The sequence below is a fragment of the Sminthopsis crassicaudata genome, chromosome 4 (genome assembly GCF_048593235.1).
Source record: "Sminthopsis crassicaudata isolate SCR6 chromosome 4, ASM4859323v1, whole genome shotgun sequence".
Lineage (NCBI taxonomy): Eukaryota > Metazoa > Chordata > Mammalia > Dasyuromorphia > Dasyuridae > Sminthopsis > Sminthopsis crassicaudata.
Window position 1 is genome coordinate 373,892,875 of NC_133620.1, and position 18,375 is coordinate 373,911,249.

An 18,375-nucleotide genomic window follows, 5' to 3' on the forward strand; every position below is an offset into this window, starting at 1 on the left:
TTTAGGTGCAGAGAAAATGACTCTACTACTATCACACATGAAATATAATGCAGAAGATGAATTAGAGCTCAAGACACTTAAATGACAACCTAGAGTTCTGTCTAATGGAATTTGTGAGAGGTAAAGTAAGAGTAAGAGTGAGGAAAGGATTACTAGAGGGCAAAAAAAAGTATGAAATTTCTTTCCCTAGATAATTAAGATAAATAACCATCTTTCTATAGTCTCATTTAGATGTAATACATATTTAAATAAAGAAGAAAACCTCAGTGACCTCTAGAAGACCCAGTCAGCTCAGTGATTAATTATCTAGTAATTCTTTCGTTTTAGGCATCATTTAACTATTTTTCTAGTTATTATTTATAATCCAACCATGCTTTTTTTTTTTTTTTTTTTTTACAACTACTATGCTAAAACTTCTGCAAAAGATGTTTAAAATGTTTTTCCCTCTCAAAGTGTCCAGCAGGATGCTGGAGAACAGATTTAAACTTTCTTCATTTTCAGTTAAAAGGTTGTTGTTGTACCTTTCTGATCTGTATAGATCAAAATATACAGATTATAGATACTTCCACTTTAACCCTATGTGATCTGGTTTCAATCCTAAATTCTTCTTAAATTATTCCTTTTGTTCTCACCAATCTCTTAATTAAATTCCATAGTCTTTTAAAATTTTATATATTTTTGAATTCTCAACTGTACAGAATACCAATGATTATCCTCCTCCTTCCCTGGTTGCTAAGATTATATGTTTTTATTCTTCATTTACCTTTTCAACTATTTGGCCATTCTTTCACTGCTAACACTTATCTGACTTTCCCTGAGAAAATGAAAGAATAAGAAAAAAACATATAAGCTGGCATTTCCCAAATCTGCCTTTCTTAGCACAGATCTATTTTTTTTAAAGTACATTTATATGTACTTTGTACATAGTACAAACTATGTATCTCATTTGCATAGGGTTTTACAATTTATCTCATTTGATTTTCACAACCATCCTGGGAAAGAGATACAATTATGATGACCATTTTACAGATGAGGAAACTGAGACTGAGAGATATACCTACTGTTACATAGCAGGTTTGTGTGAGGGAACATTTGAACTCAAGTCTTTCTAACTCTGAATCCAACATGTTATCCACTTAATTACATAATTACCTAGTTGTCTATTACCTGCTATAACTTCTACTTCAATCAACCTGTTTGTTGTCACTTGTACCTCTAAGCCTATGCACCCAATAATTACCTCCATTTAGGATGTCCGTCATTTCTTTCAAAACAACTTCAAAGTTCACATCCTCTGGGAAACATTTTTGATAAATTATTCCTTTAAATCATATTTCACTTAGTATTTAAGTATTCAATTTGTATTTTTTTTTTGCAAATTATGCATATTTTGATATTTTTATCCGTTGAAAAGTATTTTTAGCATCATTTCAACTAAACTGTAATATCTTTAATAGTACAGACTGAATTCTACTTGTAATCTCTTATAAGGCCTGGGATTCAATGCCCCAGAGTCCAGTAGGCACTCATTCATTGCTTTTTAATTAGCTAACATTAGGACCTTATTCTAAATTACAGTAACTATATTTGCCAACTATGTGAGCAGAGATTCCATGAAATCCCACTGTGGAAGTATAGTCTTCTGGCAATGACAAATTGACATTAATTTAGGCGCCAACTTTAGAATCTCATGGGTCAAATTAAATCTTTCAGAGATTTAAAAAAAAAAAAAAAAAGAAAAAAAAAGAACATATACTGAGATATTCCTAAAAGCCCCAAATGGAAGTAGCAAGAAACTTCTAAGACAGTAATCAACTATACTGAAGAATTAAGAATTTCCATTTCTTCTCTCTTTCAATTATCAAATCTTAAAGATCTGATAATACCTTAAATGTCTTTGTAAAGAATATCTTAACAAATAAGTGCATTGTTATTTGACTCATTTACTTTTTAACAATAAGAAAATCAGAAGAATCTTTTCTGATGTCCAATGTAATTTAAAGAATAAATGATTAAGAACCATACTTCAATCCAAAGGAAATGGAACATGTTTGGAGTTTGCCATCTGTTTAGTAAACTGAGATATGTAAACAGCTGTGCTGCCCCATAGTAATTAAGCTTTGGTAACACATTTTTTTGGACAAGATATTTGATAGACTGCCCTTGAACTTGTGTCCTAGTTTTGAAACAGATCCAGAAGGATAATATACTAATAAAGTATACAATTGCATTGACAGCTGCAGTCATTGTCTTGCATATTGAAAGCCTGTAGTAACAAAAGCAATTTTTTTTATGACAGTATTTTGGTAGCACAATCCATTCAACAAAGGCAACAGTGGTCAAATTGCCAAACACTCCCAACTTGGGATCTATAGATCTGAACTGTTTTCTCAAATCCATTTTTCTGTTTTTATAAGATTTCCAGGATTCCTAGTAACAGATAATCAAAATTTTTTCCTCTAGATCTTTAAATGAATATGAGAATGTTGTAGCAATCAAGAATGGGTTTTCAATTATACTGTATTTATTGTGACCCATTTTATAGATAAGAAATCAAACATTTTTCTACATGTGAATAATAATCCTTACTACCCATCACAAAGGGAAGTTCTGGCATAAAATGAGCTGATGTATTAAAATACAAGCTCCAATAACAGTCAATATACATATGATGGCCTTAAGATGTGCAAAAAGCTTGAACATATTCTCATTTAACCCTTAACAATCCTGTCAAGTAAGTACTATTATTACTTCCATTTTTATAAATGAGGAAACTAAGGTGCAGACGAGATAAGTGATTTATCTTGGGTCACACAATTAGTAGATTTCTAAGAGATGATTTGAACCCATGTTTTTCTGACTCCAAGTCCAGCACTCTATCCACTACACCATTTAAATCAAGATGAATCATTATCCAGCTCCAGTAATAATTAGGGTGGAGAAAGAATGTCTACCTCTCCAGAAGTATGTTCTCCAGAATTATGTTCTTTTTCTTTTCAATATTCAATAGGCTGTCTTATTCACTTTAGTACCATTGCTTAGATTAGAAATGGGAATATTTAGTATAGCATATTGACTAAGATTATAAAGACTGAGGTGTAGGCAGAAACAAATCTCAGAGCATTGAGCAAAAAAGCAGATATATCAATGACTACATTTCATTTCTGACATATGTTTGGCTGCTCACTCCTATGATATACAACCATGCCCCAATTCGAGCAGTTTATTGTCTTTCTATGAACAATAAGCAGCTTTATCATCAAGCCAATGTTTCCTGAAGATTATCATCAAATTCCAACCAAAATACATCAACACCCAGAATCAGACAAATGAAAACAAGAATGTTCAGATTTCCAACTGGTAAAAAAAAAAAATAATAGAGGATGAGGTAATGGAAACTTAAGATTATAGCCAGTTTTACTTCCAATAGTTACTTATAAAATTATTATAAAAGAGCTTTGTGGACTTTTTTTTGATGTTCTATAGTGACAGATGTTTTATCCTAATGGATATCATTCCTAACAATACCTCCTTTATCTTGTGGGATGCTTTGAAGAATAACCCTTCCAGGTATTGAACAAAGGATTCATTTCGTCTTGCTGAGGTTAAAAGATATCCCAAAGTACTGCAAAAGCAATGTGTTTTGGGACACATAAAACTGTCATAGCAGCTGAGCTTGCCTATGCCTCTGGCATGTTGTACTGATGAAGTTTCAGATGTAGCAAGAATATAAATCAATGATCTGATGCATATATTAAGTACTATTTACCAAAGGCAAATAGCACCAATGCAGAAGTTAAGAAACTGATTACAAAGCAGGGATGGAAATATGGAAATGAGAAAAGCAGATAAGCAAGAACTCATATGAGACAGTTATAGGAACAAACTGAGAAATGCACAGAAAAGTAGAAACAAGAAAAAAAAAATAAAATCAAGAGATCTAGGTATATAACACTGAGAGGTTCCAAGAGAGACATAAGCAGAAATAAAAAGGGAAGCAGACATACTATGGTACATGGACTTGGATGGACTTGCCATAAAGATAGGAAGTAGCTACATAATTACACTATCCAAATAATCTTGCTATACTTTATACAATAGAAGATATTCCTTTTCAAAGATTATAGCTGTTCACAAAGTTTTGATGATTTTTATGAATGCCCTTGTAAAAATTCCTGCATTTGCAAGATTCCTTCGTATTATATAATGAATACAGATTTTGGGAGATTACAGTAGCTATGGGATTGTGATCATAATGAAATCCCAATTAACTTTAACAATCTGAGTTGTTCATAGAATTCAACCACTTTTTGCAGTAGCTTTATAGAGTTTAGTAATTTGTAGTATTGAGCTCTTCTTTCATCTAAATCCCTCTTGCTGCCATTTGAAATTAATTTTCGTCTTTAATCCCCAATAGAGGGAGAAGATTGCGGCATACCATCCTTTATTGAAAAACTGCATTATGCATAAAAGTAAATATTAAGCCTCTTTGCAAATGACTCCTTTTTCTTTATGATCACAGACTACATTTTTTAAACCTCCATTTTTACTACTTATCTCCATTCCAATATATTTACTTTAGTTGCTTTTGAGTTCAATTTCACACCCTTTTAAAGTCAGAGTATTTCTAATTATATTTAATCTAGGATAGAATGAAAGGATTACTGTCTGATTTATATGTATATTTAAATACTCTTGCAATATGGTTATCTTTTTATCACACAAATTATGCCTGTTATTCAATTAAGTTAGGCATTAACAGGAATAAATAAATGTTATTAATACTACTGAGATAAGAAGTTACCATAAACATCTGAAAAAATGAGTATTACTTGCCTGTTGAAGAAGTGCTCTCTGATGAAGATCTCTTTCGAGTAGGGCTACAGTTTGTGCTCTCTGAGGGCCTTTGGGAAGGCTTGTCTAGGACTGGCTGGGAGCCTAGAGAACAGAAGAGAAAGATCACAAGACAGTTTATATTTACTTCAATATATAAAAGAGAATGGCAATACATGATCTTTAGTTGTTGCTATTTCCCTTTATTTTAAAAACCATAACTTGTAAGCAGCCTTAAATATAGCAGGTAGAAAAGAAGAATGGCACTGGATTTTACTAGTAGAATATCACAATTACTGTGAATAGCATTCTTTATTGAAGAAGCAATTGCCTTAAGTCAACAGAGGGAAGATTTTCAGGGAAACAGAATATGTAGAATTATGGTGGTTCAGCTTCTTAGAATTAGTATTCTAAAATGGAAAAACAATAAATAAAATAGCTTAATTTATAAGATGGCCAGTGGTAATCTCAAAGACATTAGTGTTTGGTCCAAGTAAACCCCATGAATTAAAAATTTTAATTTAAAATTAAAATGGAGATGGAAGGATGTGAGATTCAAACTTAATAATACTTCATTGACATTCTATAGCAGGAATTACCAAGTTTTTATCTTTTCAGATAGAATCTTGTAACTATAAACATTTTCACCTTAAGCATTTTTCAGGCATTTAAAAACCATACACTAAATGCAATTTGCAATTAACATACCGTAAGTTACCTAGAACTTGTGATTTTCAATAGCATAGTCTATGTCTTAACAGATAAATCCTAGGGATTTAAGTTGTTGGAGGCTCACAGGGATAAAATGACTTGTCTGGAGCTGAATAGTCAATAAGTATCAGAGATGAATCTATGTACAGATATTTCTACCTTATAGCCTACTGCTCTAGTCATTACATCATGCTTCCTCTACATCATGCCAATAGTGTCTCAGTAAAAGCCTTAAAAATTATTTTTAATAATAATCATTTTAAAAAATTATTGTTAGTCATAGGTTTAAGTATAAAAAAGATTGAAAAGGTAAAGTCAAAAGGGATTTGAGAGCTGTTATGCTCAAATCACTGCAATAATCTAATCTAACCCAAACCAGAAAACCTCCACTAAAACATACCCAATATGTGGTTAGGGAGTCTCTTCCTGAATGCCTCTAATGTGGGGGAAACCTATGATGCAGTTCACAATACTTTTGAACACTAATTGTTAGGAAGTTTTTCAAGACATCAAACCTAAATATTATCCTTCTGCATTTTTATCTAACTGCTCCGTGACATACAAACTATCTTGTAATCAAGAGAAAAGTTTATTTTTCAGGCATATTCATTTTCCTGAAGGAAAAAAAATTCTGATAGTTTTCCTGTAATCTAAACAACAACAACAACCAGGAAAAAAAACCCAGCTGGAAAATCAAGGTCGTCATTCTTCAATCATCAAACACTTTATTAAATCAAACTAGCAACACTAAGAAAAATTTTACTAGTCTAGCTTTAATAAACACAATAAAATGTTATACTTTTTATAATGACTCCTCCCCCCAACTCAAAAAAACAACCAAACAAGTCAACTACTAAGGAAAAAAAACAGAATCTGAAAATACTAGAAGGTATAATACAAATTGTGAGACATTAGAACTGTATGTTAAGCAATCAAACTGCCAAAAACTTATAATAAAATTTATCTCGAAGAACAAAAGATCAGAATATTAAGGGAATTAATGAAAAGAAATACAAAGGATAGTGGGTTAGCAGTACCAAACCTAAAACTATATTATAAAGCAGCACCATTTGATACTAGCTAAGAAATAGGGAGGTGGATCAGTGAAATAGATTACATACACAAAACACAATAATCAAGACCTATATTAATCTAGTATTTGAAAACTTCCAAACTCCAGTTTGGAATAAGAATTATTTGACAAAATTGCTGGGAAAGCTGGAAAATAATAAATCAGCAACCTGGCCAAGACCTACACCTCACACACCCCATATACATGAACATATGATATTCTTCCAATTGTTTATATCTTTGTGTGAAAAGTGTTTTGTAATTTCATTCATACAGATCGTAGGTAGAAACTCAGATATTTTACATTATCTACAATTTTTTCAAAATATATGCACAGGCAATTCTTCAACATTATCCTTGCAAAACCCTGTATTCCAATTTTTCCCCCTTGCCCATGCCCTCCCTTAGATGGCAAGTAGTCCAATACATGTTAAATGATAGAAATACATTAAATCCAATATATGTATACATATTTATACAATTATCATGCCACACAAGAAAAAAAGAGAAGCAAAACAAAATGCAAGCAAACAACAAAAAAGAGTGAAAATGTTATGTTGTGAACCATACTCAGTTCCTATAGTCCTCTCTCTGGGTATAGATGGCTCTCTTCATCACTGAACAAATGGAACTGGTTTGAATCATCTCACTATTGAAGAGAGCCATGTCTGTCAGAATCGATCATCATATAATCTCGTTGTTGCCATATCTACAATCATTTTAAATGGAATTTATCTCTTGCTGCTGAGCTTTGTTGGTAACATAGAAATGCTAATGATTTATGTGGATTTATTTGGTATCCAGCAACCTTGCTAAAATTGTTTCTAATTGTTTTTTAGCCGATTCTCTATACCATCATATCATCTGCAGAATAATATATATTTTTTCATTATGTACTATAATTTCTTCAATTTCCTTTTCTTCTTTTATTGCTAAAGTTAGTATTTCTAATACAATATTGAATAGTAATGTTTTCAGATAGATGGTACTTAGCATTTTAAGGAAAACTCCTTTTTCCCATGCTCTCTAGTGTTAATAGGAATGGGTGTTCAAATCAGTTCCATTTGTTCAATAATGAAGAGAACCAGCTACACCCAGTGAAAGAACTATGGGAAATGAGTATGAACCACAACATAGCGTTTCCATTCCCTCTATTTTTGTCTGCTTGCATTTTTTATTTCCTTCTCAGGTTATTTTTACCTTATTTATAAGTCCAATTTTTCTTGTGCAGCAAAATAACTGTATGGATATGTATACATTTATTGTATTTAACATATACTTTAACATATTTAACATGTATTGGTCTACCTGCCATCTAGGGGAGGGGGGAAGGAGGGAAAAAGTTGGAACAGAAGGTTTTGTAAGGGCCAATGCTGAAAAAGTACCTATGCATATATCTTGTAAATAAAAAGATATATATATATATGGAATGGTTGTTTTGTCAAATGCTTTTTCTGAATCTATTGATATAAGTACAGATTTCTATAAGTCTGGTTATTGATATAGTCAATTATGCTAATAGTTTTCCTAATATTAAACTAACCCTGTATTCCTGGTATAAATCCTATTTGATCACAGTGTATTACCTTAGTGATAAATTGCTATAATCTCTTTACTAACATTTTAAGATTTTTATACCAATATTCATTAGGAAAACTGGTCTGTAATTTTCTCTGTTTTGTCTCTACCGGTTTAGTTATCAGTATCATATCTATCATAAAAGGAATTTGGTAGGACTCCTTCCTTTATTTTTAATCTGTGTGGTCTGTATAGTATTCAAATTAATTGTTCTTTAAATGTTTGGTAGAATTCCCTTGTAAATCCATCTGGCGCTGGAGATTTTTTTTTTTTTAAGGAATTCATTAATGGATTGTTCAATTTCTTTGTCTAAAATGGGAATGTTTAAGTAATTTATTTTATTCTCTGTTAATCTGGACAATCTAAATTTTTTGTAAGTATGGCATACAGTTGGGCAAAATAGCTCCCAATTTCTGCTTTGATTTCTTTCTCACTGGTGGTAAGTTTACCCTTTTCACTTTTGATAATAACAATTTGATTTTCTCCTTTCCTTTTTCTAATCAAATTAACTAAATGTTTATCTATTTTGTTGATTTTCCCATAAAACCAACCCTTAGTTTTGTTGCATTTAATTTGGGGTTTTAATTTTTGTTTTGTTTTTTTCCCCTAGCAATTTTAGTTGCATGTCCAATTCATTTATCTTTTCTCTATTTTATTCAAGCAAGCATCTAAAGATATAAAATTTCCTCTAAGCATTGCTTTAGTTGTATTCCATAAATTTTGCTATGTTATCTCATTATTGTCATTCTCTTCGATAAAGTTATCTATGGTTTGTTGTTTCACCCATTCATTCTTTAGAATTATTTCGTTTCCAATTAATTTTTGGTCAATTTTCTCCTGGTCCTTTATTACATGCAATTTTTATTGCATCATGATCTGAAAAGGATGCACTCACTATTTCTGCCTTTGATTTTGAAGGATTTATGCCCATGTACTCTAAGCATATTCCTTTCTGTCCCCATTCAATGTTCTCTAAAGATCTATCATACTTCACTTTTCTAAAATTCAATTTAATTTCTTTCTTATTTATTCTGTGGTTCAACTTATCTAGTTCTCATAGAGGGAGATTAAGCAAAATCAGTTTTGCTATTTTTCTTCTTGTAAGTTTTAACTTTTCTTCTAGGAATTTGGATGCTATACCACTTAGTTTTGCTGGGTAGTTAAATCTTGGTTGCAGTCCAAGCTCCTTTACCCTCTGTAATATATTTCAGGCCTTTCGATCCTTTAAAATGGAAGCCACTAGGTCCTGGATAATTCTGATTGTGACTCCTTGATATTTGAATTATTTCTTCCTGATTACTTTTTGCCTTTTCTCCCCAATTATACTGAAATTTAGCTACACTATTTCTTGAAGTTTTCATTTTGGAGGTCTCTTTCAGGAGGTGATCAGAAGAGTCTTTCAATGGCTATTTTTACCCTTTGGTTCTAGGATATCAAGGCACTTTTCCTTGATGATTTCTTGAAAGACATTGTCCAGGCTCTTTTTTTCATCATGGCTTTTAGGTAGTCCAATAATTCTTAACCCCACCCCCGCAATTGGGGTTAAGTGACTTGCCCAGGGTCACACAACTAGGAAGTGTTAAAGTGTCTGAGATCAGATTTGAACTCGGATCCTCCTGACTTCAGGAATGGTGCTCTATCACATAGCTGCCCCACCATTCTATTTTTCAAGGAGTTGTTTTCCTTTTCCATTTAACCCCAAATCTATTTTTTAAATAGTGGTTTTCTGCAGTATCTTTTTTCCCCATTTCATCTAATATATTTGAGGCATAGTTTTCTTCAATTTTTCACCCTGAAATCTCCTGCAAAGCTTTCATTTCCTTTCCCCATTTTTCTTCTCTCTTTTAAGATCCTTTTTGAATTCTTCCAATAGTTTTTTTGACTCATATTCCCCACTTTGAGGCTTCATCTAGAGGCATTTTACCTTTAGTTTCTTTGAGGTTTGAGCTCTGTTCTTCACTGTCTGCAAAATACCTATCTAATCAGAGCACTTTTTGCTTTTTTCCTCATTTTTAAAAAAGTTGATGTCTGTTTCTAGGGCACAAGGGAGATTGTTCCAAGCTTCTTCTTACATTGCCCTGGGACCAGTGGTACTATAGGCTTCCTCCCCATGCTGTGTGGGCCTGGTCAAGTTCTATATGTTTTGCTGAAGTTTAAGGCTAAGTATTTGCCTTCTGTTAAGTAATTGCATTGGAGATCTCAGAGTTTCTCTGCTGATGCACTGGCTTATGAACCAGGGCAGATTAGTAAACACTGCTGTATTTTGGCCGAGTCTCCTGCTATATTCCCTGTGCTGGGTCTCTCCATCCTGGTCTTCCATTGCTATGCCTGCACTGCATCTTGTCTCCTCCTTTCCCGCCTCACCTTATTGAGACAAACCTTTCCTGAAGTTCTTCCAAGATGATTACTGCAGAAATTTATTATACTCCAAATATGTATGGTTTCTGTCACTCCAAAATCCATTCAAAGGCTTGATCTAGTGTTGATTCTGAGGGAAACCAGGAACAACTCAGGCAAAATCCCATCTACTCTTAGTCATTTTGGCTCCCCATCCTTACTAACCTTCCCCTGCCCCCCAGCCTACTCTTGACACTTAAAAGGAGATGGGGGGAAAGTTTTGTGGTGTGTGGTTTTGTTTTTTAATTTGGGAAGGGTTTGTTTTTCTCCTTTTAAAAAGTTTGTTCTAATTGTCACAAATCTGGGCATTGATGAACAACGCAACATTCTGTATTTAAGGAAAATAAAGCTGTGCCTCTTAGTTACAAATCTTCAGGGCTTGACAAACATCAATTCTGAGCTCTTACCATATTTAAAAATACTGCTTAGAACAGTCCTAAGAAGGTAAGGGTGCTTCATAAATATTATTTAGTGATGAAAACAAAACAAAGAGATACTTTTCTAAGCTTAAAACAAGTAAGTGAAACTATGATTAATGTAGAACTGGAAACACAATAAGCAAGTTGTTCAAGGACAAAGTATTTGAATGCATTTTTATCCCAGTTGGCAAATGATGAAAAATAATGAAATCTAGGAGACCAGACAAGTTTGATCAACTCTGTAAACCTAATCCTGTCGACACTGCCAAAAACATAGTAATCGCTTTTCAACTTTTATTTAGAAATAGGTAACCAAAGACAGGTAGATGTGGGAGATATTTCTAGACAAGGAAAGGTTTTTTCATTCAAATACAAGTCAAAATCACATTCTATTTTGTATTTCAGAAGCAAATATAAGATGTACCATAGGGACTGAGAGATATCTATATAATACATATTTAGTAGGAAATGATTAATATCAAATTTATACCTCTTTGAATTTTGTCAGAACATAAGAAGATTGGCTTTATGTATTTGTTTAAACCACAATACAACAACTGTTTATCATGTCACCAACTTACATGAATTAGGGTCAATGAGATAAAATTTAAGGTAGGGTAGACTCACTGACAAAACAGATTAGGCAATTTATCTCTAAGGACTGATATGCCAACTTAAAATAAGTTGTCCCTTCATCAATATCAACTTTGGTTCCTAATACAAAAATGAGTAACATGATAAGATACTAAGTATTTTACAAGATAGGTAGGCTCTAAAGACCAGGAAGTTTTCCAGCACTGCATCTTTGCCCCACGTTCTCCATAATGAGAGTAGGTAATATCCTGACTTAGAGCAATAAAGTCAAATATCTCCAGAAGCTGGAATGCCAAGAAAATTCTTGGTCTTCTTTCTGTTTAGCTCCCTAGCAAAGAGTCATGTAGATTTCTATGTCAAAAGATAAAGAAGCTATGCTCTTTGAAAGACTCTTCTGATGTTTTCTTTCCTCAAGAAAGTAGGTGCTTGTAATCTTGATCTCTAATAAAAGGATGTGCTAATAAGTATTAATCCATATTTAACTGGATAAATGTATAGATAAGCTGGAGATTCTGCTTTTCTGAGTAAATATTGTCCACAGCTCAAAAGGCAAAGTCTATTTCTTGATCCAAAAAAAAAAAAAAAAAAAAAAAGAAGAAGAAGAAAGAAGAAGAAGAAGTACAGACAGAAAATGTAAACATTCCCTCCAAGAACATTTCTAGGAAATATGTACAATTCAAAATCACAAAGTGATCCTTCAGTACCTACTTATTTTCATGTAATAGAGGATAGGGCTACGGCCTGTTTTCAGATATAAATTCAGGATAAAGGTGGAGATTCTCCAATGAATAAAAATGTAAACACATACTGGGAACAGACATTAGTTCCTGAAATGAACTGATTTCTATTCAGTAAAGGAAGAACAAAAAGTAGATTGCAATAAGGTAAGTAAAATGAGGTTTGTCAAAAACTGGAAGGATTATTTACTGTATTTAATATAGTAAAAAAAATGAAAGGTTATTAATAAAAGGAAAGTCAACAGCAAGAGGAAAAGAGCTGATAATAGATAAAATAAATATCAATATTAATGAGAGATTCTACAAATAATTGAAAGGAAAAGAAACCTAAGTAACAGATTTGATTCAAGTTAGACAAAGAAATTGGGTCTTTTTAAATTAAAATCATAAGCTGAAAATCATGCATAAAAGAGAAGTTGATGAAATGAAACAAAACTAAAACAGAGAAGTTATAGAAAATATTTAACTTAAATGTGGATTATTTGGTACAAGAAATCCTTACAAACATCTATATACTATAACCTGTGTCCCAGATAATATAACTGATATAACACGGTTACTAGCAAGAATGTAAAGGAACTGATAACTGTTCAACATTATAATAGAGAGCATCATGAAAAAAAATTATCAATAAAAACCCAACCTTGTAACACTATCCTGAGGAACCTAGCGGAGGGAGGGAATGATTTAATTTTCCTTGGGCCAAATACTTGAGGCAGAAAATAACTGCTGGTTGGATAAAAAGTCTTTTAAAACATATCTTTAACGTAGTTTTTTTGTCATGCTTTTATAACTTTAGGAATATGGCTCAGTTAAAATATATTAAGAGTTCAGAATCAAAGACTAAACTAAAGAGATAATTTTCAGCTTAAATACATAATCTTCTACTTAAAGTCTCGCAAATATTCTTTATTAATTATGTGTGGAAAAAACAGGTCCATGTGGTTCATTAGAAAGAATACCACAAAATTAAAAATATACAGAATATTTAAATATATTCTTTAAAAACAAAAGTTTATTTTTTCCCCCCTGAGGCTGGAGTTAAGTGACTTGCCCAGGGTCCCACAGCTAGGAAGTGTTAAGTGTCTGAGACCAGATTTGAACTCGGGTCCTCCTGAATTCAAGGCTGGTGCTTTATCCACTGCACCACCTAGCTGCTCCAAAAACAAAAGTCTGCTGAAAGAAAAGTTTAGTTTCTTCTTTCAATGGACTCAGCTTCAACTGGTTACATTTTTAAGATGTCTAATTAAAGTTCTATTAGTTTCTATATTTTTTATGCATGTAAATTCAAAGGATATCTTAGAATGCTATACAAAAAATTAATCTGTCATCTTAATATTGTGAAGATCTTCAGAGAAGTGACACACCTGTGATTGCATTACTTAGTGAGAAAACTCTGTATCAGAGCAGATCAGTATCTATTCTGCAACTTGGTTTTTTTTTTTTTTGTCAGTAAGAAGTCAAGATGTTTGCCCTGGATCACAGAACAACATGTTAAGTCCTATGAGGGAGGATTTGAACTGCTATATTCTTGGCTATGAATCCAGCTCTTTATCTACTACGACATGATGCTGTACAAAATAATTATGACAATTAAAAAGAACAAAAGTAAAATGCCAATCTCTTTAGAAACCTCTAATCTGGAATTATGAATTGGTTCAACTTTGGGAAACAACTTAAAATTACCCGGAAAAAAAAAAAAAAAAAAGCATTTATGTAGCACTTTGTGAAGGACTTTCTTTACACACAGTATTTCATTTTAGCTGCATACTAATCTTATTAGGGAATAGGTACTCTGTTTTACAGATGAGAATAAGTGACTTGCCATGGATCACACAGTTAAGTGTCCAAGGCAAGATTCAAAGCCATAGCCTTTGACCTAAAGATTCTATTTCTAGTCATATACTATAGTGAGAGGAAAAAAAAAAAAAAAAAAAGGTCCAACATACAACAAAATATTCAAAATACAACTATTTTTTTGAAATAAAACAGTTGAAAATAAAATATGTGCCTGTCAACTAAGAGAATAGTTAAACAACTTAAGAAAGATAACAAGGAGCCTTCATGGAACTCACATTCAAATGGGGGAAGACAACATGCAAATTACTGTACCATACAAAACAACAATTACAAAGAATTCAAAGAAATGTAAGACTTAAATGTAATGATGAAATGAAATAAATAGAACCAAGAAGGCAATATGATTATAATGTAGTCTACAATGACAACAATGTAAAAGGAAAAAAATTAACAAAAACTCAGCACTAAGTATCTATAATGATCAAGTTTGGCTCCAGAGAAAAAAAATGGAGAAAACACACACACACACACACACACACACACACACACACACACACACACACACACACACACACACACACACACACACACACACACACCCTCTTTCCTTTCACACTTAAAGAGCTAGGTACAGAACACTGTATTGCTGAACTGGTTTTTGTTTTGTTTTCTTAATTTTGGGTACTAAGGGAAGTCTCAGTGCATAAGGAAAGAAGTTGTTTCAGAAATGAGCATGACATAAAGCAAAAGACAGCAATAAAATGTTGATGGTTTTAAAGAAAGCTCTTATAATGCTTCTTGCTTCTAGGTTTTAGTTTTGGAACCCTTGCTAAGTTCACAGCTGGTATGTGAACCTGGAAGCTTCTTGTGAATGAGCTGAATGCTGGGATAAAAGCAAATTCCATAATTAAAACAGCTGTTTCCAATTGTAGGAAAGACACTTTTTGAAAGCAATACATATCATCTGATTCACCAATTAAATGAGTTACAAGAAAGAGTGATTCAGAGCCTATGCTGGTGGTTTTTATATGTCTTTGCTCTTTCTCTAATTAGGTTCTTTCTCATAAAACTCAAATAGGATCATTCCCTATGATGAAATTCCTTTGGAAATTCCCAGAACTGCACTCACCACCAACAATCAATTTTCTACAACTCTTCTAGGTACTAAGGGCACTTGCTCAATTATGATGACCAGTTTCCTTGTGTCTTATGTAGCTCTAAAAAATAACATAATCTAAAATAGTTCAGATTATTCAATTATTTTGTCTGTGGCATAAAAACAGAGGAAAAGAAAAACATTTTTCTTCAGCAATATCACTACGCTTTTCTGTTGAACATAATTTTTTCAAATAAAGATGAAAATTCAATCCTAATTTCATTCGCGACAAATAATGTTTAGCACAAAACATTATTTATAAAAGAAATTAGCCGCAGTAATAATACATTCTTTGCTTATTCTCCTATTTGTAGAAATGGATGATAGGTATTGTTTTTATTTCTCAATTATTTTTATTGTTATTTCAGATAATTTAAAAACCTGGCTTGCATGGTTTTATTTGCTACCAGAAGTTGATATTGTTATAAAGAAGAGATGAACATCTGACACTGCTGTTCAGAAACTCATTACCACCATGTCTATCTAATATGTGGTAATGATAATGATGATGACAATAATGATAACGCTGACAATAGCTAGAATTTATATAGCACCTTAACGTTTGCAAAGTGTTTTATAAATTTATGAAACAAATGTTTAAATTTTCCTACATCACTCATTAGCCTTGTATAAAATAGAACAATTTTATATAGCTTCTGTGTTATGATTTCATTTGTAGGATTTGATTTTATTAATATCAGCATGAAATTAAAAAAAAAAAAAACTACCACTCCCTATAATATTGACATTCAAGTGATTATTTTACCTCTCAATTGAAAGTGATTACTTAAATCACTTAAAAGTGATTCTGGAGCCTTACTATATTTCATATTTTAAAAATGCCCAAGAGATGTGTGTCATTCTGCTTTCCAATTTGCAAAATGGGAAGAGGGAGACATCCAAATTAAATAGAATTGCTGTAGGCTACTGGCAAGAGCTTATTTTGTGCCCACACATTCTTGTTATCACCAGAATATATTTGGTGCACAAAATTTACCAAATGCTAACCTTACTACAATGTTCTACTTAGGATAAATCAATTTGTTACCATTAAAATTGCAAATTAAATTTCTTTAACTTTAGTTGTACTAATTGATAAAACACGATTCACATCAATTCATATATTTTTATATAACATATGTGTAATACACAAATGAGCATTGAGTGAATTAATAAACCACAATTTATTAAGTGCTCATGTGCCATACCCTGTACTTAACACTGAGAATATAAAGAAAGATAACAAGGAGCCTTCATGGAACTCACATTCTAATGGGGGAAGACAACATGCAAACAATTATAGAAAAGATATACACAGGGTAAAGTGGAAGTAACTGGAACTGGATCATTAACTAGTGTGCAAAAAAATCAAGTCATGCTTTGTAGCATTATAAAAAACATGGACTTGGTTTTATAAATAAAGGTGAGTAATATACTGACTAAAAGTGGAAAACAAGCCAGAAGCATATAAATGTTTGAGTTGAGAAGTTTTAAGACTTCGAGGAAGGCTTAACTTAGAATCTGATCTATCTAATAAATTATAAGAAGAAACTGAACAACTAATAAGAATCAGCAGTTGCAACAAACATGAAGGAAACAGAACAATTATTGAGTTGATTCTTAATCACAGTGACCAGATTTGTTTTTCCAAACCTTTTTTTCTTTTCAAGGTTCCCTACCCTCTAATCAAATTACCTCCTTTCACACTTTCACTGAGGAAAGTCATACATTAAGACTCCCTATTATCTCCTACTTTCTCAAAAACCATTAATACTTTTCTCCATTCTCTTCCACTCTGATCTCCAAAGAAGTGTTCCCTTTTATTTTCCAAGGACAATACCTCCACTTGTACTCTGGATCTCCTTTTCTTCCATTTCTATCAGTATATATTCTCTGCCCATCTACATATACAAAGGTGAATCATCAATTTTTTTCTATTTACAAGCTTATTCCCTACTTCATACAAATATGTTCAATTTTCTTAATTAACAAAACAACAAAGCTTAATTCTACCACCCATCTCCCCTCAAGTTATCCTTTTCCTGTTTTTTTCCAAACTAAATTCTTACAAGACTTTGTCTATACTCCTTGTCTTTATTTTCTCTCTTCTCAATGACTTCTCAACTCAAAATCTGACATCTAACCTCCATACTCAACCGAAACTGTTTTCTCCAAAATGAACAATCATTTAAATTGCTAAATTGAATGTCCCCCTCTGCCACCTAGCCTTTATCTTTCTTGATCTCTCCAGCATGTGATACTTTTGACCATTTTTTTTTGACCTCTTTGAACTTTCAAGATTTCACTCTTAGTTTTCCTATTACTTGTTTGACCACAACTTTTCAGATAACCTTTATGTCTGGTGTACCAAATGGTAATAAGTCCTGGGTATTATTCTCTTTTCTCTATATATGCTGGTAACTTCTATGGTTTCAATGATCTCTATGCATATGATACCTAAAATTTTCTATCTAGCTCAAATTCTCAAATGAATCTTGTTCTATAACTGCCCACTAGACATGTCAAACTAGATGTTCATAATGTATGTCAAACAATCTGTCAAAACAGAACTCACCTTCTCCCAAATCCTTTTCTGAAGGCATCATAAATTCTGCTTGACTGCTCATGTTCCATTACAGAATCACACAGAGTAAATGGGATCTTAGTGGTTTTCTAGTTTAACTCATTATTCAAAAATAATTCCTACTATTACACACTCAACAAGTACTGTTCTAGTCTCTGCTTTTGTCTACCTCCTTTAAGGTAGACAAAAGTTTTTCCTAATATTTAACTGTTTTCTTTGAAGTCTCTTCCCATTATGCTAGGTTCCACTCTCTAGAGCCAAACAGAATAAATCTAATTCCCTCTTCTCACATCTTTGAAGATAGCTATCATGCCCCCTTCTTAGTTTTCTCTTCTCCAGAGTAGTTACTCCAGTTAATGTAACTGATTTTCATCTGTCATTGTTTCAAGGACCTTCAACATTCTGGTGGGCCTCCTTTGGCTATTGTATAGTTTATCAATACCCTTTATCAAGCCACAATGCTCATAATAGAACATGATGAGATTTGACAAAAGC

The 18,375-nt window shown here is 32.4% G+C and overlaps 1 protein-coding gene across 1 annotated transcript in view; it reads right to left on the reverse strand.

Annotated features, from left to right (window-relative positions):
• ASH1L (ASH1 like histone lysine methyltransferase) overlaps positions 1-18,375 on the reverse strand; it is a 128,522-nt gene that overhangs the window by 98,798 nt on the left and 11,349 nt on the right. The window contains exon 2 of the mRNA XM_074262220.1: positions 4,837-4,938. Within this exon, the coding sequence (XP_074118321.1) occupies positions 4,837-4,938 (102 nt within the window). The remainder of the gene's footprint in view (positions 1-4,836; positions 4,939-18,375) is intronic.